Source organism: Haemorhous mexicanus, chromosome 1 (genome assembly GCF_027477595.1).
Source record: "Haemorhous mexicanus isolate bHaeMex1 chromosome 1, bHaeMex1.pri, whole genome shotgun sequence".
Lineage (NCBI taxonomy): Eukaryota > Metazoa > Chordata > Aves > Passeriformes > Fringillidae > Haemorhous > Haemorhous mexicanus.
Window position 1 is genome coordinate 40556864 of NC_082341.1, and position 23280 is coordinate 40580143.

Consider the following 23280-nt stretch of genomic DNA (forward strand, 5'->3'; position numbering starts at 1 on the left):
TTACTGCATTCTGTAACATTCTGTATGTTAAAGCAATGTGCACTCTGTCTTCCATATTAATTCAAACAGAACCACAACCTCCGTCTCTCCTGTAATTAATATCAGCTGACACCATTGCTCTGTGATATAGCAGAGACTGAGAGGGCATGAAGGTGAGAGCACTCATTCAGTGGGATTAGCTCATATAGGAACCATGTGGCATCACAGGGAATAGTTCCTGTTTAAAGTCTTGGTGGATATTTTGGTTCAGTGTAGCCCAGTAAAATGAGAACTGGGAATGGCTATGAAATATCTGCTGAAGAGATCAGTCTTCATGGGAGCTAAAGAAATGCCCACATTTGAGGGGGGAAAAAACCCCAAACCTCCCCCTTTCTCCTCCCATGGATTTTCTTTGTTATTCCAAGTAAAATCAGGAAAGCAAAGTCAATCCTAAGAACAGTGCACTGCTGGACCAAGCACCCTGCTGGACTAATGTGCTGATAGAAAGCAAGGAGGGAACTACGTGAGTGTATTCCTCTTATTTGCTAATGTTTGTCTTTGCAGACCAGAGAAAAACACACTGATGCATTACATTGAAGAAATCTGCCTTCTTCTCAAGTTCTTTGTATCATGGACTTTTCCTAAAAATTTATTGAGAGGCGCAAGATTGGGAAAGAAGGGTAATTTTTTAAAATCAAAATGCTTTTGATCAGGAGCCAAATGGTGAATGCTAAGGGTGCATAATGTAGGCATAAAAGCAGAGAAAACTGATACTGTGGACGTGATTTGTTAATTTTTGCATTGAAGACATCTTTATAATGGTGATGCTTATCAGTGCTGTGAGAAACATTGTGGAACTCTCTAGGTCTGAAGTGATGCAAGGCAGTGACCTTGTATTTCTTTTGACCAACATCTTCATTTCCAAAATCAGTTGGTTTGCAGTCAGTTATATTAATATATTATATTTTTGCATTGTGTAAATATGGACATGGATGAGTATAGATTTTTTTCTCCTTTACCTGATATAGTTGAAAAATTATTTGTACACTCATTGCCATTGAAATAATCCCCAAACATCTTCCATTGTTAGAAACAAACATTAAAGCTGCCTCAGTAGGCAACAAACCAATCCTCTTCTTGCCTTGCCTCTTTCATCAGGGAAAACAAAACTTTAGGTCAGCAAATGCCCACAGCACTACAGAGGGCTCCATCTGGGATGTGAACGTTCCCATTGTCAGGAAGAAAGGCAGAAAAATAATCTGCGTAAAGTAATAAATGAGCACCTGCACTCTCCTCTGTTTTGAATGTGCCTGTCTTTTCAGTGGCGTGTGACAGTGTCAGTGAGAGTTTCTCATCTCCTTTCAAGTTGGATGAACCTGATTTAATGCAAGATGTGGGAGGAGGAGAGCATTTTCAGACACTGCTGCTGAAAATATTTCTTTTGATGAATTTTAATTAAAGTCCTTGTGGAATAAAAAAGAAAGAACAAGTAAAAAAACCAAACAAAACCCACCTCATAACTAAAAAAAAGAACTCAGAAATAGTAAGTTTTCTGTAGCAATGTGAAGGGCATGACCATAACAGCCACTTGTTCTGCTTACTGTGCAGGAGGGGTGTTGGGATAGGAGGGCAACACAGTTAATGAGCTTCTTCTAACCTGTGCTGAGATATATGTCTCCAGTCTTTCCTTGTCCTCCTTCTTTCTTCGCTTTTCCAGCATATTTTTTGTGCAGCCAGTCAGCTGTGGCATCACCATCCATTCATGAGGCTACTCTTGTCTCTACTTGAGTCTGAAAGTGCTCATGGCCAGAAACTGTCCAAAGGACAGACAGGCTCTCCCCCATATAAGTCTGTGGGACGTGTCTATTTTTGTAATGTGGATGTTCACTGTGAAAGGGCTTTCATAACCATGGATCTCATGACAGTCTGAGTTTTTCAGCCCCTTAACGTGTCTTGGAAAACTCTGATGTTTGGTTTCTGTTTTCCAGTGAGGGGGCTGGCTGAAATGCTGTTGGTTAGATAAAGGTTGCTTCACTACTGTCCTTTAAGTCATAGCAGTGTTTTGTTGGGGTTTTTTTTAGTGGCATTGCAAATTCTGGTTATCTTTATTTCTTCTGTTTTGAAGCTTATCCATGTGTTTTAGATTTGTCTGCATTTTTGGTGTTAGTTCTCCCAAATTCCATGGTATCAGGTTCAGTGTGTCTTTCTGATCTCATATCCTTTGAGAGCTGATGGCAGCAGTGGGAGAGCAGAGCCAGTTGCTGTCTTGCATGTGCAGAGAGTGGAGACGGAAGTTCTGTGACTGGCATGTGGTTTATACTCCTTAGGAGCCACCAGCTTTTGAGAGGAGATGGAGACATGCTGTTCACACTCTGACATTTGTGTAGCAGAAATGTTTCTTTAACCTTTTCCTTGAAGGTATGACGCAGATAATGTTCTGCTCTGTTTGAGAACTACATTGTCCTAAAGCTTTGCCGAAAGAAAACAATACCAGCCATGCTTAACAACCCCCCTCCCCAAACCAAGAAAAACCTGGGCACTGCTTCCAGCTAATGGCAAAAACCTTAGTGCATGCCTGCAATTTCTATGTGAGGGGAAGTGGCAGGCCAGCTTTGGTGGCAAAGCTATTGAATATTATCAGCACAAAAACAAAAATGTCATTGTGTTCAGCCGCTAGACTTTCTCATACCATTCCAAACAAGCATCGACAAGAGCTCTGTGCTATGTAGCATGCAATATCCTTCATTCCAAGTATTTGGTAACTTCCCAGAATTATTTGTGTGACAAGTGTTGCTACTAGATTTGTGTTAAAAAGTGCAAAGGCTTTAATTTATTTTAAAGATGTTCACTGGAGAAGGAATTTCTTAGAATTGTTGCAACTCTGTCAGAGGTTTTTCTATTTGCCTCGTTATAAACAGATACAGGAACAACAGAATGTTTTCAGCCTAATTTTTAAAAGATGTTGAACTGACAGAGATCTAAAAAGGTTTTCTCTGTCTTGGGCATGTGTTTTCTGTGTCCCCATCAGGAGCTCTAGGCAATGTGGAGACCTCTAAATTCTGCATCTCTTGGAAGGTATCTAGTCACAGCTCTGGGGGCAACCCTGAATAAAACAATGAAGGCAATAGCAATGTGCAATTATAGGACTTAGTCTGAAATAAGGTTTCTGCCAACAGACACCCAAGTCTATGGAAGTTTCATGGAAGCACAGCAGTCTGTTCAAATAGCAGTTATTGTAGAATCACAGGCATGTTTATGTTTCAGTGTGATGCAGGTAATAAGTGAAGCATTTATGGCTATTACTGCCTGGTGATCATATAAAAAAAAAGAAAACAGACATGCTTTCCTTACTTCAGCTTCCCAGTTGAGCACTTCCATATTCTCCTGGGGTTATAATCCAATTATAAAACTTCAATTATTTTCTGTAATTCATTGATTCAAGAAGAACATTAACTTTTTTAGCTTTTTTATAGGAGGGAACTAATAATTAAAAGGGATAAAATTATTCACAAAGTCATAGAATTTAAGATCCAGAAGAGACCGAGGGACAGTCTACCATAATTTTTTGGTTGATTAAGATCTTCAAATTTCCCTTCTTTGTTCCTGGACTAAGCATAGAAATTTATTTTTCTATAAAGACTGTGTTCCAGAACAGCACCCACTCTGGAACTGAAGATATGAAAACAACAGCAAACCTACCACTGTTGCTCGGAGTTTGTTCCTGTTAACCATGTTCCCTGGTCAGAATTTCTAACCCACTTGCAAATCAAGTTTCTGGTCTTAATTTTTTGCTTTGTTCTTCATGTATGGGATTAAGGAGCTCTCTGAATTCTCTTGCTCCATTCTTCTCCCAGATGCACTTATGCAGTCACTTCTCAGATTTTTTTTCTTTAAGAATCCAAGTAGATGGAGCAGTTTAAGTATCTGATTGTAAGACAGTTTTCTCCAGCCTTCTCCAGATAATTTCATCAAGGATTGCAGGCATCATTTAAATGTTTTTAAAACTAATTATTTCATGTTTATGGGCATTTGTTATTATATTTAGCTTATGTATGTTTGCATATGTCCTTATGTATCACTGGAACATCTGTGTTCTTAAGCAGGAGAAATGATACTCAAAAGCTGCTGTAGTGTCTTTAGTAGGAGTGTCAGCAAGTGCCACATGCACTCTGTGAGATCACAGAACACTGGTACTGGCATTATGTCAGAAGCAGAAGCTCATCTCTAAACCTCTGAGGTTTTGTTTACCTTTAATGTTAATCATGCGTCTGTCCATCCTTGGCTGTGAGCAACAAAACCCCACAGAATGAGAAAACTGCAGCACCCTTGATGCTTTACTTTTAAAAGTAAGGAATTTGTATCTAAGCCACACCTAACAATTTCTCTACTCACCTTTAATGTATCAGGTCTCCTCTGCTTTTCTTAAATCAACACCAAATTTAGAATTGCCAATTAAATGGACTATGGCTAGGAAGTTTTTTTAATGATAATTTAACACAAATATTTCAATATAAAGTTTACTAAGTGCCTTAGGAACAAATAAAGTGCCTTGTAACAAATAATTCCTATCACATATGAACATACAGCCAGTTCAAGGATATGAAAGATTGATATAGAACAATCTCTTGACTCAGAATAAAATAAAGTCAAGGCAAGTGCTTCTAGATGGAAAGGAAAAATTATGCCTGTGGTGGAAAAAATGGAAAATTACCAAGTCCTTGGTGGGGATTAAATGAAAGCAGGACACTCTACTCATGCTGATTTTAGTCATTGTCTAACATAAGAATTGGACTACAGACATAACTGATAGCAGGTCTTAGAGACGTGGGAGGAAGGTTGTAATGATACAGCTGGTAAATGCTATCAGCACTTTCTGGAATTGTAGTTTGTTCCATCTCTGTTTTCATGGAGTGGTAAGAAAAAACTTTCTCGTTTGTAATATGGGATTTGCAAGTGGTAATTGTTATTAGATTCCTGTGTTTGTTTGTTAGTTCTTACTGAACTTAGATATAGAGAAACAAGAATTTCTCTCAATAACAGGACCACATTTCTTGTCCCTCCTGTGTTCCTGGCATCCTGTTCCCATGGAGCTATGGTTAGTTGATTGCTAGCAGCTGAATCTCCCACTGCTTCTGGTCAAGTATAGCTACATAGGCAGCATAGAGACATTTTTTGGTGAGGAAGAGGTGGATTAGAGAGGCAGGAAGTGTAACTACAGCTCATTGCAACTGCTTGGATTATTTTGTCTGTCAGTGTGTAGTAAGCCAACTATGTGTAAACTCCTCATCCTCCCTCATTTTTTTTTCCATTGCTCCTCTCTTCTCTGATGCAATCCTCCTCCAAAGAGGGATGTGTCTGCATAGTCAGGTTCATATTTGTTTAGTAGGTGCTGGTTAGCAGGGCAAGGGTATTGATGAGAAACCCGTGTTGAATCTCCTTTTGGAGGTTGCTGTGGAGTTTTTACAATTCACATACGTATGGCATTTTAATCTCTCCACAAAGACTTGGGAAGGGGATTTTTAAAGCACTGTGCCACTAGTTAGTAGCTGTCACCAACCAGTGTGAGGCATGCTCTCAGTGGACAGTTTAGCAGCCCTCTGTTGCACCTGGAGCCAAAAGGTCACCAAGTAAATACATCTCTATCTTTTCAAGCTGCCAAGTCACGGCAGCATCGTGTAGGACTCGGGATGTTGAGACTATGAGAAAGATGTCTGCATGTCAGAGATCTCCGCATCTCAGCAGACTTACAGGCCTGGGGACCTTTTCTGGCTGAGGGATATGCTGTGGCAGTCTGCCTGGTGGGGACATCAGGGCAAATTGGACGTGCTGAGGGCTCTTGGGATTCAGGCTGTGTGCCAGCAGTAAAGTGCTTGTCCCCTCCTAACGAGGTAGCCCTCCAGTCCTGCTATCAGGAGGGTTGCAGCTGCTCCACTTAATGGTATTTAGTAACAGTATGAGCAGTAAAGTGTGTTCTCCTGTTACACAGAAATTCACTAATGCTGGCATTAGGAGTGGCGGGTAATTCAATCACACCCACAGAAATGATATTAACGTAGCATTAAAAGGCTGCGTAGACCAGCAAAAGACAGGAAATTATGGAGTTCAGGCTTGAAACTTTATCCTTAACTCACCCATATTGTGTCGAGGTATTTGGAAATTTCCACAGAGCGTGTGATTTTATGGGACCTACAGTGGGGTGGATTGTCCTGTTTGTATGCAGAGGATTTCCCTGGTTAATATCATCCAGAATTATTGAGTTATATAAAGAAATCACAGCACAATATACAAAGTGTATCTGGACAATGTGAGATTTAAATATGAATGTCTTGGTTTGGGCAGTTCCCCACCCCAGCTTTTCTGAGGGGCTGCATCAGGCATTCACTGTGTTGACATTTTTCAGATCAAGTTACAGTTCAGTAGCTAAGGCCCTCTTCCAGTTACAGAGCTAATTTTTAGAGCTGGTTTTTTTCTGATCACAGTCACTAAAAAGGTTTTCTTTTGTTTAAAATTTGTCTTTTGATTTAAAGATACTGCTCCTGTTTATTTAATGTAAATTCATTGGAACCAAGTTGAATGTTAAAAAGAAAGCACAAAAGCCAGCTCTATATCTATCTTTATAAATAATTTTCCTTATATTTGGTCCTGCTGAAACTAGTAATGTAGTTTGTGACTTCGAGTCCTCCATTGTACCTCCCTGTAGCAGCAGGGACAAAAGGAAGTTCTTACCAGAACCTCATGGGTCAAGGAGCAGCTGAGTCAATTTAGAGTCCATCCACAAGATGTTTATAGAGAAGGCTGTAGCAGTTTTGTAAGTACAGACATTTTGCGCTACCCATTGGCATCAGAGACACCAAGAGCGAAGGGGAGAATTGTCTGTCGCTCCAAGGATGGGATGTTGCTGCAATCAGATGAAGGATGGCAGATCTCCACCTTACATTTAAGATGGAGAAGCCAGCAGGTACACTACTTGCAAAGCAGCTGAAATGGCAAGAAGTGCAGCACCCAGGTATCTTCTTGCATCTTCAGGCAGGTTGTGCAATCTGTGCTGAAATGCATTCTGTCCTTGGATAGCCTGATGCCAGTCCCCTGGTAAAAACCTGTATGAGTCCAAGTAACATCTGATTAAGGTTTGTTCCCATGTGGGGGAAGAAGGGAACAACCTCCTTTGGGAGAGAGGAAACTACATAATGGTTGTTACCTGGGAGAGATTAAAAAAAAAAAAAAAATTCAATCTAATGCAGTGGAAGTAAAGAGCGACAGAAACCAGCAAGGATCATTTTATTCTTGTAATAGCTCATTTGGGGATTTTGTATGCTGTTTTCAGGGGATGATGAACTCTTGGTATGGTTGAGCTCTGAGGCTGTTACAATTTTTCCCAGTGTGCTTGCTGTGCTAAGGAGCAGGGGAGGAGTGCCACCGTGTCTGTCTCTGTGGTGAACAGGATGGTCATTAATGACCATGCATAGAACAGTAGGATGGCTGTATCCTAGGGGAAATCAATTTTCTGCAGAGAGGCTTGTAAAGAGTAGAAAATTTCCACTGAAGGGGAGGAGGGGAAAGGGAGACAAAATTGGTAGAGCAGGGATTAAAAAATACAAAGGCTTCAAAAGTAAGGGAAGACTCAAAAGGCTTTCTGTTCAAGGTGGCTTTTTTTCTTCCCCTGTTAAAACTGAGCAGGTCTTGAACATACTAATCTTAGAGGTGGGTGAGAAATCAGCCTTAGGGAGAAGGATGGGCATGGGGGACATGGGGAGGTTGGTGAGAACCCTGCCTGGGGTTTAAACAAATGATGATTCTTTTCTCTCTTTTTAAGTGCTTTCTTTTAGATGGGGGAAAGCATGCAGAACTGAGTCAGTAGTGTGCATTTCACATTCTCAGCATGCAGTTCCTGAAGGAGCCTCTATTGAAGATGCTTCTGGGTTTTAGAGCCACGCAGTGGAACCTGGGACCAGGTCAAAGCCAGCTGAGAACACAGCCATGTTCTCCAGCAAAACTGGCGTGGCTGTGGTGTGGACAGGTCCTTGTGTTCCTCGCCATGTGCTGGTGCAGTTTGGGATTTCAGACTAGGGCCTGAATTTTCCTGCCGTTCTCCACTCTTATGCTTTTGTGTCTCTCTCTGAATCAGTTTCACTGTGACATTGAGTGTCTCTCTCAACTTTGGGCCTCGAGGCTATGAAAATTCTCCTGTCCTCTCCCATGACTGTAATAGCTTGCTTCACTCTCACTTCTGTGAATTTCCTTCTAATTCAACTTTGCTGTTCCCTTTGCAGAGCTGGAGAAAGTTTTTTCAGACTCTGGTATGAGACTAACGTGACAGCATCCTAGAGGAAAAAAAAGCTATTTCACAGGGGAGATAAGGGAACTAAGCTGCAACTGGGGTTAAATATCATCATTCAGATAACAGCATTAATAAGAGTATATTTTCTTAGACTTTTTAAGGTATGTTTGTGTATCTTAAAAATGTAAGCAGACATAAACCTTTGCATCTCAAACAAGAGGATGATTCTTTTCTGACTCTGCTCAATATTAAAGGCTAAACCAGAGATAAGATAACATACCATAAACATGGAAGCTTGAACAAAGAAACTGTTGTCCTGAGAATGTGGGAATCACAAAGAAACTGAAGTCTGAACATAGGAAATTGTATTACAAAATGGAATGTTACATGTAGAGTAACATTTAATGGCTTTCAGAAATTGCAAAACAGGGCAAATCCACAGGTTTTTCTCTTGATCTCTGTGGTCTCTGGAACAAGCCCAAGTAAAGCGAAGGGCAAAGGCATATGGGAAATGAGTAGCTAGAGCTGACATTTTCTTTTGCCTTGGCTTCTTATTCAAGATGTTGGTCTTTTGAGAACTTCCTTTCTTGAACATCAGAAAGGGAAAGGGTCAGAAACTCCCAATGTCTGAGTCTGTGGGAAGAAAGAGTGCAAATGCTGTTGATGACTAAGATGTTTCAGGAATGCATGAATACATGGTCTGATACTGCAAGTGCTAGGTTGATGAAAGCTGGCCATTGGGTGCATTCAAGACTGTCCAGGATATTAATTTAGTCATTCACCATTGTAAATATTTGCAGAGTATTTGCCTGTTTCTTGTAGGATATGTGTTTGACTCCATAAAGAATGACTGTGACCTTTTTACATGGGTTTTGTGCTTTCACTGCTTCTGATGGGATGTTCAAAAAGCAGGCAGCTTGCTGCTATAGGTGATCATTGTAAATTTTGTGTTACTAATTTTCAAACCCAGCACCTTTGGGAGATTATATTTTGCAGAATAGATATGCTGGAATATAATTTATCTGTATAGGACATATTTGTTATCTATGTGTGTGATAGCATTAAGTGAGGAGTGCCAGCACTGCAGTTATGATCTGTCTTTAAATCCTGGTCTTTTTATAAAGTAGGGAATAGATCACAGGCTGGATTTTTTCCTTGCTATAATTTATTTTTTTCCTTGGGATTGTTTTCTGGGACCCAAACCATGCAACTGTCAAGCAGCGTTCTTACTCTAGCTGAAGTTGTTCACTAATATTTGATGAAGATGTAGCCCTTGGTGTTGCCATGCCTCAAAATTTTATTGCTAGGTTCACAGTATTTGTTTCTTAAACCTTGGTTCCTTAGGCATGTGATAAGGTAGGAAACTCAGCTTTCAATTCTTATAAAAATGTAGGTTTCTTTCCCTCATGGCTCTACATAGAAGCATGAAAATACAGCCTGAGTCTATAACAGGGGCTTGAAATATATAAGCAAAAGAAAAGGATGTCTCATCTATTTGTAATTTTTTAATATCAAAATTAACTTAATTACCTTTTCTTGTGCATTAATGAGCAATTGACAGTGAGCTTCTGAGACATGGATTTATCCCAGTGAATCACAGTTCTCTCTCTCTCAAAGTATGCCTAATACTCAGAATGAGGTCTCAGATTTTCCATGTGTATCTTTATATGGTTTGAGGATTGTATCTTATTTAATTAGTTTATTTGAAGATGCCTGAAGCCAGTAATATACAAAAGTCTTTTCTTGAGGGCTCCCAAGCAATTGAAGCTAAATTGCTTCCAAATTCAGCATTACTGGTCAGATTTCAAAATGGGCTCACTGTGTTTTTTCAGTGAGTCTTATGTTCTTGGGGTAAAATTTTTCAGCAGAAACATAAAGTATTTAAATTCTTGAGCCTTTCTGTAGATCTGCCCATGGATATTTCAGAAAGGATGGGCTACAATGCATCTCTTTATTGCTTTCCTTCTAGGGTTCTGTCTAGCAGAACCAACCATGTGTCCTTTTAAGGACAGAAGACTCTATGGCTATAAAGAGTTTATTTCTTTAGTGAATCCCATGGCTTGTCTCATCCTTTCCTGGTCCCTGTTGGCTGTTTTTGGGCACAAACTGAACCACAGCAGAGCACAGCAATTGCCAGTGTTGGCTTTTCTTCTGTAGAAGACTTGTGGCCAATGTGTCCAGTGGGAGCAGCTGGCACAAGATTTTTGTTAACTTAAATTTTGTTTTTCTTAGGCTCAGAAGTGTTGACTGATGAGCAGAGAGCTACAGAGTGTGTTAGTTATGCTGCACAACCTACCCCTTGATGTTTTCTCAAAGTAAATCTTCAACGCTTCAAGACAAGGGCAATGGCTCCAACTGTGTAAATTAGGGCAGCCCTTGGAGCCAGCAGAAGGGTGCCACATGTCTGGAAAGCAAGAATCTGATCCAAAGTGAAGCTTTCAATAAGCTTTCCCCCTTCAAAGATATTTATTCACCTGACATAGTGAGGGTAATATGTTCAAATATGTCAATCTGTCTTTGGATAATAAAGAGTGAGTAATAATTTATACAATAGATAAAGACTCTAAACCAATTATCTTTTTAAACCCGTAAATGTGTTTTCATATCAGGTGACTTCATTTAATGCTGCATTCACTTGCAAGTTTTTAGTGGATTTGAAAGCATAAAAAATATTATTACATGATTGATAAATTGTGTGTCAATATTACGTGTGGGGCAGCTTTGCCTAGTTTGAATTTAATGGTTGACATAACTATCGCTCAGGAGAAGGTTTTGGGGAATACCTGGGAGTTGTGGTGAGTTACCAGTCAGAGCAGATTTGTCTTCTTCAAACTAATTACTGTGGTGGTTATAGGCCTTGCACTGAGGAAAGCAAAGCCCTGGCTCACTGGGAACATGCACTTCTATGTCCTGTACATCTGTTTGCTGTGTCGAGGCTGTAGGGAGGACTTTGCACACCAAACAAGCACATTAATTTATGAGCCCACAAACATAATTTAACCTTGAGAAATGTCGGTCGTCCTGTTTAAGTTCAACATGCCTGAAATTGTACATGTGCATGAGGATTCAAAAGTATCACGGACAAATAGCTCATCGAATCTGCTTTCACACACTCTCCTGAGCCTGTCATTATGTTAGAGTTGTACAAATAAATGGACTAAAAAATCTTTGCTTTTATAAATATACTAGATGGAATTACAATTCAAAGGAACTCAAGCCCAGAGGTATTCTGTCCCAGTTCTGGGAGAGCGGTGTGAACTTTTGCCCGCATAATTGTAAAAATCCAAATCCAAGCTCTTGCTGTTTCTTCTTGAAAATTTCAGGCGGAAAAAAAATATGCGCCTCTGTGCCACGTTTTTCAAAGTTCAGCCTTTGGAAAGTGAATACAACTGTGACATTCCAGCCCTGGAAATAAAAGGATTAAATGAAATATATTGAAGAAAAAGAATATTTTCTATGATCTAGTTCCCGAATGATGTATTTTGCAATGTAAAATACTGAAGAAACAGTTCCTCAAAACTATATTGTTTCTAAAGACAACCCAAGCACCTGGATTTTTCTAACTTGTAAATAATGAAACGGGAACTGTGTGAACTCAAGAAGTCTCACTCACACATTTGACTCAAGTGGCCTCTGTGTGAACCCTATAAAATGCTTTAGCTTTAAATTATCAGTTTGAGTTCACGGTCCCTGGTGGTAGCTGGCATTCTTGCTTTTATCTGTAATTCCTTTTCTTTTCAATTCCTCTTCTTTTTCTTGTCTATTATTAGAGAGGAACCATCTGATTGAGGCATGTATATATACATATATATATATTACAATATATTGCAGTCATTGAATTCTTTTAAGAGTAAATTGTTTTAGTGAAATGTCAGAAAATCTTCGCAAACTGAATTCTCAGAGTTCCCTTGAATAATGAGGCTATTGTTAAATGATTGAACACTTTAGAGATTAATATCATGGTATGCTGGCATGCTGGTTCATACCAACTGTAATTTAACAATGAATCTTCCCAATGTAAGCAAGACTGTGAATGAGAAATTGGATTAAAGACAGCACAGCATGCTAGAACATACAAAGCAAATAAATTCTACATTTTGGAATGATATGTTAGGGAGGAGGGGAATATTTCCACAATATCTAAAATAATTGAATTGTTGGATAGAGGAAGTTCTTCAAGTTCGAAGAACTGCTTCATTTTTTTTTCCAATGCTGATGAGCAGTGTCTTTATCCTAGAAAAGATTTGGACTTTTAATAAATCCATTGCCTTTTGAAAATTAACGGTATGCGTGGCATTATAATTTGTGACACGCTACAGTAAAACACATTCTGTGAAGGGTTTCAGATCCCTAAACTGTCTTCCCAGTAGTGCCTGCTATCATATGGAAAATTTAGAAGCACTGCTAAGTGTCTGCAAACAAAAGTTGCGTTTTATTTTTTAAGACATCTGAATTCTTGAAAATGTGGAATAATTAGTAATTGAAGATTTAATGATGGCCCAGAAAAAGAACTGAACTGTACTGCATGAAATCATCGTTAGTAATTTGTGCATGAATTTAGTTTTCCATACTTAATTTAGCAACTGTAGAATATTTTGCTAATTAATTATTAACACTGGTTATTTGTCATGGCAGAACTGTGAGGGAAAAACATAGTGTTCTGTCAAAGTAAAAACATAAATGTAATAATTTTGATATGATATACAATAATGTAATTAATTTTTAAATAGTATTAAATAGCTTCAATATTTAAATGTACAGATTTAATATGAATATAATACATGGCACTAATTAAGAAAAAACAGCATTTAGAATAGAAACTGCAGCTAATAGCCAAGTGTCTTACTTGCAACAAGCTGAGGAAAAACTCTGCTCTGTAAAATGTCAGGCTGTTGTGGGGAGTGCCACATTAGTAAGTGGTGTTTTATTCTGTCCTGGGTAACAAGGGTGTGATAGCCTTATTGTAAAGTCTGTTGGTAGGATTTAAGGTTGAACCTACTGAAGGCAGTGAAAAAAATATCTTTGATGTTTTTGAACACAAAAAATGTTTTGTGTTCAAACATGTTTTTGATGTTTTTGAAAGTGTTAGATTAAACCACTTAATTTCATTTATATGCTCAAAAAATTAATATTCTGATTTTGGCAAAGAAAGGGACAAGGTTACAGGAAAAGTTACCTGCGAACTACTAAAATTTTATACATCTTGCAGGTCTGAAAATTCAAGGTCTTACTATTTAATAAATGTTGTATCTGTTTAAATTTCATTTACTCCAACTTCTGTTTTACCTGGTTTAATTTCCCAAATACTTAAAACAATTGCAATAAGCCTTCAAGCCTGTACACACTCATATGAAATTGTTTTCCAGAGGTGAAGGTTCACATATAGATATATAAATGCAGATTAGTTTGAATATGAAGTATGACCTTCTCTTTCTTGGTAAATATGTGTTGTCTTGTAAATACATTTCTAACTTTAATGTGAGACAAGTTTTCAATTTAGTGAGGATGAAGGCGAGACACATTCCTGGGCTTTAATAGCAGTAGGTTTTCCTTTGGAAAGGAAAGCTAGAATTTTAACAGCAGAGGAATTTTTTAGTTATAGATGTTTCTTTACATGCCTGTTCATTTACAGGATTATCTTTCTGAGGTTGTTGAAATTTTACAAGAAGCAAACTTCACTAAAACTACTAAGTTTTCCCTATTTTCAATAAAAGAGCACCAAAGGACCTTACCCAGCCTTCCAGGGCTGCATTAGAGCCCTGTGATTTGAGATGAATGGTGCCTGCATCTTCTGAAAAGTGAATTTCTGAATATGATCTGTAAATGGCATGATTCATAATCTGAACTAGCTTTTTAGGTTCTTTCTTCCTAATGTGGAACCATTTTTCAATAGAATGGTAAGATCTTGGATTTTATTTGTCTAAAGCAATAATAGTGTTTATAGACATATTATATAATGTCTATATATATTTTATGGATTTTGTAGCTTTTTCTCTCTCCTAGTTCCAAAAAATATATTTTCAGTAGATGTGGGACAATGGTGACTAATCAGCCTATGCATGAGTGAAATCACTACACCCTTAGTAGTAAATATCTGTACCAGAAGATACTATTGAATATGTATATGTTTTTTTAGAGATTCATCAGCTTGCATTCTCTTGAAAATTCACTCTTCCCACTTGCTATGATATTCATTACTTTCTGCTTAAAACGAGGCTTCTAATTGTGCTGTTAGGATCAGAAATAGAAGGTCTCAGTTTCAAAATTGCTGAGCTGCCCTTTCAGAATTGGTGCTAATGACTCAGGATGCCTTCTGAAAGTCCAGGTCTGGTTTAGATGTACAAACAAAAGATTTAAGAGGCCCCTCTCCCTTTTTTTGTGACATTCCTGAAACTCTTGGACAGGTTGTCAGTCTAGATTGTTTACTAACTTCACAGAATACTCTGTGCAGAATTGGAAGAGTCCCACTAGGATCATCCAAGTCACCCTTTGAGTGAAGAACCTTTACTTAAATCACCCCAACACAAGTTCAGGCCACTCCCTCAGGTCCTGTTACTGGTCACCACAGGGAAGAGATCAGTGTCTGCCCCTCCTCTTCCTCACAAGGAAGTTGCAGGCTGCAATGAAGTCTCCCATCAGTCTCCTCCAGGCTGAATAGACCAAGAGTCCTCAGCTGCTCCTCATGTGGCTTCCCTCCTAGACCCCTCACCATCTTCACAGCCCTCCTTTGGATACTCTCTGTTAGCTTTATACTTTTCTTAGATTGTGGCACCCAAAACTGCATGCAGGACTCGAGGTGAGGCAGCCCCAGCTCAGAGCAGTGTGGGACAATCCCCTCCCTTGCCTGGCTGGTGATGCTGTGCCTGATGCCCCCAGGACAGGGCTGGCCCTCCTGGCTGCCAGGGCACTGCTGACTCACATTGGACTTGCCATCAACCAGGACCCCCAGGTCCCTTTGTGCACTGCTGCTCTCCAGCTTCTTGTTCCCCAGTCTGTCCGTAGATCCAGGGTTGCCCTGTCCCAAGCACAGAACCTGTCACTTTCCCATGTTAGACTTCATACTGTTGGTGATTGCACAGTCCTATGATTTGTTGAGGTCTCTCTGCCCTTGAGAGAAACAGCAGCTCCTCCCACTTTAGTATTCTCTGCAAACTTAGTATCCCTTCCAGTCCTGCGTCCAAGCCATTTATGAAGATTTTGAGCACTGGGCTGAGGATGGAGCCCTGTGGAACCCCACTAGTGACCATGCCCAGCTATATGTCCCCTCATTCACTGTGACCCTTTGTGTCCAACCCATGAGCCAGTTGCTCATCCATTGCAAGATGTATTTATTCAGCTTTGTGCTGGACATTTTGTCCAGTGGGATACTGTGAGAGTGTGAAAAGCTTGTATTTTACTGAGTGAAGGAATGATTTTTGTAAACATGACAGCCAGACCAAAGTAATTAGAGAAGACAGAGCATCCATATGTTAAACTCTTACAGAAGCATGGTCTTGTCAGTCCAGTACACCATCGGTTCCCTGCAAGTAGCTCCTTCTGTTTGTTCCCCAAACCATGCACTGCTCTGTGTGAGGTGCTCTGAGTGGCATGTATTTTGTTGTCATAGTTTTGTGTGACTATGAGAATTTTGTCTTAAATTTTCAGGTTTTTTAGCTTTTTTTAAAATTAAAAATACTATACAGAGAAAGGGCAACAAAGCAACTCAGTCTTTGTTGAGGGACAGAATGTCTTATATTTTGGTAAAAAAATGTAAGCATTTAAAATGCCATGCAGTAGATGAAATGCCCAGAAATTATCATGCAAATATATAAAAAGAATTTTTATGAGTGAATTTCCCCTTTGTATGTGTTTGGGTATTGTAAGTTCATGTAACAATGTATTATAGGAAAAATGTCTTTCCAAGAAATTGAACAGCAGTTATTTCCATACTTTAGGTCTTCATAATGTGGGCTTAATTTTCTCCCAAAACTTAGGATTTGCCTAATAGAGCCTGCTTTAAACAAAATAAACCTGGTTATGCTATTTAGATATTCATTCACAAGAATGAAAGAGCCTCAGAGTTGCTTATCTAAATCCAATTACTGCTGGTCAAATTCATCCCAGTACAAAAGTTGCCAAGATAAAAGCATACATTACCTAAATGCCCAGAAACGCGGACAGTTTTCAGTTGGGTGGATTGTGCTCGCAGCAATGCTTGAGGCTTTGAGTGAACTCAGATGCTGGGGATGTAATTGTTAAGCTCTGAACTCAGAAATTACTTGATAACTCCATTGGTTTTTACTAAGCAAGAAGGAGTTCTGTACACTGGCAACTTGAGTTTCAATTCCGAGCTTCACTTTTTTTTGAAGCCTACAAGCAGTGGTTGGAATTGGGTAAAAGCTGTATGTTGTACATGCCTGTGAACCCAGTGCCTTGGAGAGGAGGATGGCAGCACAAGTGCAGCACAGAGTCGGGTGAGTGGTGAGAGATTTATCCTGTCTGGTCCTACAGACGTCTTGTGTTACAGGAGTAGCTATGGCCAGCCTCAAGGTTGGCTTGAAAGATGGAATAAGCTGTGCCTGTCCCAGAGATTTTGTTTCCCATAATGACATGGAAAATTGGAAATGTTTGCATGGCCCCCACCAGCCTGGCCTCTTAGGAAATCCATTTTTTGATGCAGCAGCTCCTGGTCACAGCTGTTACTCAGCCAGCTTCCTCTCTTGGCGTGTTGCCTGCCAGCAGTGGGGTGGGTGGCACCCGCCTCCTCTGCCTTGAGCTAGCCCTTAGCTGAATGTCACTTGTCTCCTAACCTTAGCTGTCCACTTACCTTCCCTGCCCCCTAGCTTCTCACAGGCAGGAAGAGAAATGGCTCCAATTCTTTGAGTGCTTTGAGACAGCAAATTCTCCTCTGTTTGGGGTTGGCTGTGGTTAAGGTTCATGCATCTTACCAAGGGGTATCACTCACAGCTGAATGGTTTCCTTCAGGAACTATCTCCATTTTAGCAGCAGTTATCAAATAACTTCCTGGAAATGAGCGTTGAGCTTTGTCTGCAGTGTAAGTGCTGATCGACCGCCTGCCTGAAAGCTCTTAAAGTGATCTGCTTTGATGTACATACATTAAGGGCTTATTTTGCATTGCTTGCATCTTTCCTGAGTCTGCTGAGTAGTCTGAAAACGTGGGGAGCAATGGGATGGGGCTCTCCAGAGTGATTTTTGACATAGCTCTATAGCCAGGACGGAACAGGGAGATTGTTTCTCTGTGCAGAGCTCTTCCCTTAGTTCTGCCTTTTGTGTGACATGGTGTCAGTTACTGCTATTGGTAAGTGAAGAGCTTTTAAGGGACCTTTGTAATTTTAATAGTGTATGTGAGATGACTTCAACAGTTTCACTGATATATACAAGATAAAGTAAAATTGGTTATGTTTCTAAGAAGGTATTTCCACCCCCAACTGCATGTTTTCCTGGAATGTAAGCATGGCTGGGCTGGGCCAGATAGGAATTTGTTTTAGCAGCTGGGGAGGTGCCTGATGTTAAAACAGGGACAACATGTGATGATGCTACTCTGGTATCCTCTAACAGTTTCTGGTGGTATGTGACTTCCAGGGCACAAATGTGTCTTTGCTTTTAATTTCATGATAGATTTTCCCTCCTAGAAGCTGTCCAATAGCTTTTTGTAGTGATGTCTCTGTTGGGGCATCAGTGTGGGCTGTGGCAATATCTCCCCAGTGTAGCTCTCTATTCTGGAACCTGCAGATTTTAAACTTTATAATTTTCTGGGCAGTCCTTATATATTATGAGAAACAACTAGTCACTATTTCACTGCATGGGTTCTTCATTAATGTGGTGAAGTCCTAGTCTATGCAGTTGCTCTCGAAGCTCTTTCAAAATCTGACCACCTGGTTTTCCAGGAAAATTATTACATAAAAAAGAAATAAAAGCATGATTGCATATAAATAATTACAATGATTTTTAAAAGCACTTGAACAATCTTGTTAGTGCTTACTGTACATTTAGATAACACTTCAGGAAGAGTGCCTGGAAACCTTTTGAACAGCCATTTCAATTCAGATGCTTAATAGACACATTCTTGAGGTAGCCAGCTCAGATTCATTGCGTCTATTTCCTTGGATAGCGTGATACAGTAGGTTATCATTAATGATACAGCCATTGTTTTGAAAGGGTTGAGGCATTGAGGTGGACTCAATTCAGTCATCCTTTTATGACCAGAATTTTTGTTTCTATATCTTTGAAAGAGTACTTCCATGAACTGTACTAAAATAGTGCTCACACTTTCTCACAAAAAGGAGACCATACCTGTTGTTTCTTTACATTAATGGTATCAGTAATTTGTAGAACACAGGTGTGCAGGCTGTTAAACTTTGTAATAATTTCCATTTAAATATAAAAGAAAAAGAGGTAAACTCTTGAGATGCATTTTATCCTTATTTTTGTGAGCATTCCCATTGAATTAATTTTTTTTTACTTCTGGGTGATCAAATCACGGTTAAAGGTAAAACAAGCAGAAAGCCAAACAACTTTGGAGATGAGCTATAGCTTAATACTGTACTTCACACATGAGAGAAAGAAATATGACTGTGTTTGTAGGAACAAAATACCTTCCTGATTTCATGCAGCATGCAAACTAACATTCTTCATCAGAACTGATGTTCTGATTACTGTAGAATAATTACTTGAAATATTTAGTAAAACAGTGGCCAAATTAATTCCAATTACTTTCTTGTGGTAACACTCAGGGTTTATAGCAGTAGATTAAATCGCTGACATATGGCTAATTGCCTATAACAGTGTTTGTTATTGTGGTGCCTCTTACCACTCCGATGTCTGTTTTTGCAAAACTGAAGGTGTGCACATAACTTTGATTGTGGGGAGAAGCATTTCCTGACCAGAACAGAATTCCGTGAGTAGAATCTCTAGTGCAACAAAGTGTTTGTAGTACTGCAGTATGCAGCAAATAACTCTGTGAAATCTGTAATAAAAGCAGTGGAACCAACCACAAATGCCTGTCTCTGCTGGCAAGAAATGTAAACTTCTAGCTCTCACATGACTTGGATGGATAAACATATCAATTCATTAGGAGTGGCCGGACTGAAATGGGGGCTGGGTGTCAGTTTTTATTGGCGGAAGTTTAGGTAGAAGTTGTGTTTTATTTGAGGTTGTTGTGGGTTAGCCACTGATTTTTGTTGGATTCTTTTCCTATATATCTGTCAAAGGTGCATTGCTGTACAAGATAGGTGTGTTTTTGCATGTTTTTCATGTACTTGATATTAAATCAAAGTAAATCAAATAAATGAAGATGCACTACGAGGGCCAAATTTCCTGCTGGGTAGGTTGACCCACTGAACAGCCATAAATCACTGAACTAAATTTTTCTTTGCCTTCTAAAGACATGTGATCTAATATCTTAGAGGCCAAAGTCAACTTCAGGTACTACCATGAAGAATTATAAAATTAAGTGGAACATGAGTGAGTATTAAGGTCCCAATTCTAGAGACACCTGAGATTAGAAAAGCATGTGATGTCATGGTTAACATTAAATCTGTTGTGTATTTGGTTGGAGTGGAGCTAGCTATGGCAAAATAGATTCTCAACTACCTGCCCATGTACCTCTCATAGTGCAGTGAACAATGGATTGTGCCTGTCTTCAGGGCCCAAAATCCTTCTGGTCTACAGTCAGCGAAAAAAGGGGGGGTGGGGGAGAGAAGTGAAGGGGAGGAAGGCTTGTTTGACTTTTTTGGTTCGTAAAAGATATCTGAATTGGGGCTTGACTTAGTTTACACAAATTATTAATACCCTTAAGTCAGTTTTTCCTCCGTCTCCTGACTAGTTTCAGACTGAAACAAAAAGAAGCAAAGCATGCTTTTCCTCCTCAAATGAAAGTCAAATGGAAAAATGCTTTTGTGTATTCTTAGGCAGAGGAAAAACAGTGAAATGAAATGGAAAGTCTCACTTTCCATCTCTCCTTACTCTGCTTTCATGAATGGTGCAGAGACAGTGCCTGTTATCTTAAGCTGAGTGGCTGCATGTCACTTGCAGTGTGGAAACTTCAGCGGAGAACTATTTCTCAAATTTTTCTGGTATCAAAGAGTATGTTTAGTTAGGCCATTCCCAGTCTTTGCTGTAGGTGCTACTCCCCTTCATGAGGTAATAAACTGTTTTCTTGATTCCAGACCTAAAGGTCTCTTTTACACTTTGAGTTATGGTACCATTCCCTCTTTGTCTCCCTGGTTGTTTTGGTTTTTGTTTTGCCTGATTTTCTCAGGATGTTTAGAGACCCATGGGACAAAGAAGGGTGTGTTATTGAATATGTGGTACAGTGTTCTAGCTGCCCTTAGAGTTCTTGAGTTCTTTGATGTATAGTGGTAGACATGGATTTTCTCCTGAGGCAGAGAAGGGAATAGCAGCAAGGTTTTACACATTCTGGTTTCTGGATTGCAAGCAGAAGCTGCTAACACCAAATTTATATTGTTATTAATAAAGATTAACCAAATAAGTATTTGTTTGCCTTATGTTTCAATAGTTTGTAATTGATGTTGGTTATTTTCCATAGGTGTTGCTTTGCCATTAGAAGACATCTTTTTCTTAAATCTTTCCTAGTAATATGCCCTTTGTGGATGTAGAAACTTGTGTTTCATGGAAAAGTCCTCCAAATGAAAGCCCAATATATCAGAGTATCAATAATGCTTTTAAAAAAATGTAGGAAAGGGCATTTTAAGGGAAGTTCTCTTCAACAACAATGAAGATGTATCAGTGATTTGAGAAATAAAATTATTTTACTTATTCTTCTGATTTCTTATGCTTGTCCATAAATGCCATCTTCTGTGATCTTTTACCTGGATTTTGTGATACTTACTATTAAGTCTTCATTTTTAGTCTTAACCTCTGCAAGGTAAACACAGATACCTATTTTATGGTCTAGTTGCTTTATATAACAAGTTGTAGCTGCCCAAATTCCCTCTTCACTGTACTAAGTCTATCAAATTGCAGTGCAGTGCCATGCTATCTATGGGAGGTGATATAAATTCAAATGAGTATTAACATTCATCTTGTCAAGAGCTGGGAGATGCACACAAACCTCAAAGGTTCTGTTTATCCAAACTAGATAGAGTGTACATACATAGGCATGGATGCACACATGAGCACAGCTGTGCATGCCTGTGTATAAAAAGTGACCATAATTTCCTGAAGAAATGTGGTCTGTTTAACCTAAAAAAACTTAAAATAATTTAGTCAAAGAAGCCTCTCTACTAGTGTCCTAAAATTCTTCCTCTGATGGGCATTTACGCTGCATGGACCAGAGATGGACAGGTTGTGGCAAGTGTTCTTGGGGAACTCCAAAAGTGTTTGAGCTAGTGGCAGAAGGGCTCTCTCCAGGATATCAGATGAACATTTTTCAAGAGCTCTAGACCTCTTCCTAGGATATGTGTTATATATGCATGCAAAAATCACAACATACTTTAATAAAATATAGTAACTTGTGCCTCTGATTTTTGTTTTCTCCATAGGTATGGAAAAATTGTATCCACAAAGGCAATTCTTGACAAAAACACAAATCAGTGCAAAGGTACGTGCAAAGTGTCCACCCTGTGAGTTCATTATCGGTTTGAATGATTGACTGGTGGCTTGACTGCCAAAGCTCTGGCTCCAACTGTGCAATCAACATAATGCACTGTATATTACAAACATATTTAATAATGCCAAAGCTTTGAGTTGTGCTTCCAGTAACATTGCTCATTAATTTTTTTCATTAACAAACAAAATGAAAGTCACAAATCAGAACAAGTATCAAATTGCTTCAGCAGAAGAGTAAATTGCCTTCTAACCACATAGTGCTGTCTGATTTGAATGATATCATCAGTGATGCAAATTGATTTCCTATATAAAACTTTGAAACGTTTGGGAAAAGTTGGAAAAGGAAAACCTGGTCTAATTTTTACATTTTTGTGAAGTCTTGGCATATGCTAATAGAAGAACAAAATATTTTTTTTATGACACAATTAGATCTACAAGTTGCAATACCGAGATATAGAAATAATTTCTCTTCCAGTTTTATGTTCCTAATTTTTCTGCTAATGTATGAAAATATTTTAAAATAAAATATAGCATGTTTTGTGTGTGTGTGTGTAGCTATATTTGTTGAGGAAAATATTGACTAATGTGTGTAGTACTATCTCAGTTTCTAGAATTGTTACTCATTTATGAGTCTGCAGTGTCACTGAGTTTATGGTGGAGAAACTGTGCCTTAAAATGATTCTGTAGCTCTCCACTAATGGTGTACAGAATAATTTGGAGTAATAAGATCTGCTAAGGTGGGTTCTCTTGAAAAGAAACACAACCTGGAGAGCATTTCTGTATGCTCTCTATATTAGCAAAAAGAAAAGGCGTTGCAGTTTAGGACTGTCTTGTGGATTGGCCAGATATGGGATGACGAGAAGCAGCAGAGAAGCATTCTGGAGAAATTATGAGATGGAGAAAAATCCTGCCACCCATGCCAAAGATGTTTTTGAGATTTGTAGAACTGTGTGGCCTTATCTATTGCCTGCCAGAAGCAGCATTTATTAGCACTCAGGAGAAAAGCAAGTTGGAAGACTGCAGTTGCAGACTTAGAAGACTCTACCAACCCAGTTGGTTATGGGCCATTGTCCTAAGTTGCACTGCTGTGCATTTGCTTTTGCCTGAATGTGTGTTTGATTTCCTTGGGGAACTCTTCTGGCAGAATTCTGATAACATCACTCAGTATTTCTTTGAATATCACACCAGGAACTAGATCTCATTGGGTTTGGGGTTTGGTGTTTTCTCTTTTTTTAGGGTTACGTTGTAAAAGAATACCCTGGTGAGCAGAACTTCCTTTGCTCCCATTGCCAGTGGTAAACAAGGAAAGACGTGCATCTGTTTGTGAAACACAAAATGTGAAGTGAAAATATTGTAAAGAATATGAATGCTAGAATTTTGAGAAAGAAAAATGTCTGAGTTTAGTGTTCTTTATGTTATAGTTAGCTTTAAGATTATTTTCATAGGAGCCATAT

General features: G+C 39.0%; 1 protein-coding gene across 7 annotated transcripts in view; it reads left to right on the forward strand.

The window, feature by feature from the left end:
• Window positions 1-23280, forward strand: part of RBMS3 (RNA binding motif single stranded interacting protein 3) — a 703797-nt gene that overhangs the window by 361441 nt on the left and 319076 nt on the right. For 6 of the 7 annotated variants that reach the window (XR_009486534.1, XM_059846719.1, XM_059846669.1 and 3 more), the window contains one exon: window positions 21760-21818. Coding sequence is in view for 6 of the 7 variants with exons in the window: in XM_059846719.1 (XP_059702702.1) it covers window positions 21760-21818 (59 nt within the window). In the remaining variant the exon portion in view is untranslated. Of the gene's footprint in view, window positions 1-16423; window positions 16711-21759; window positions 21819-23280 lie in introns of those variants that run through there. The other variant, XM_059846709.1, reaches the window with a different exon arrangement.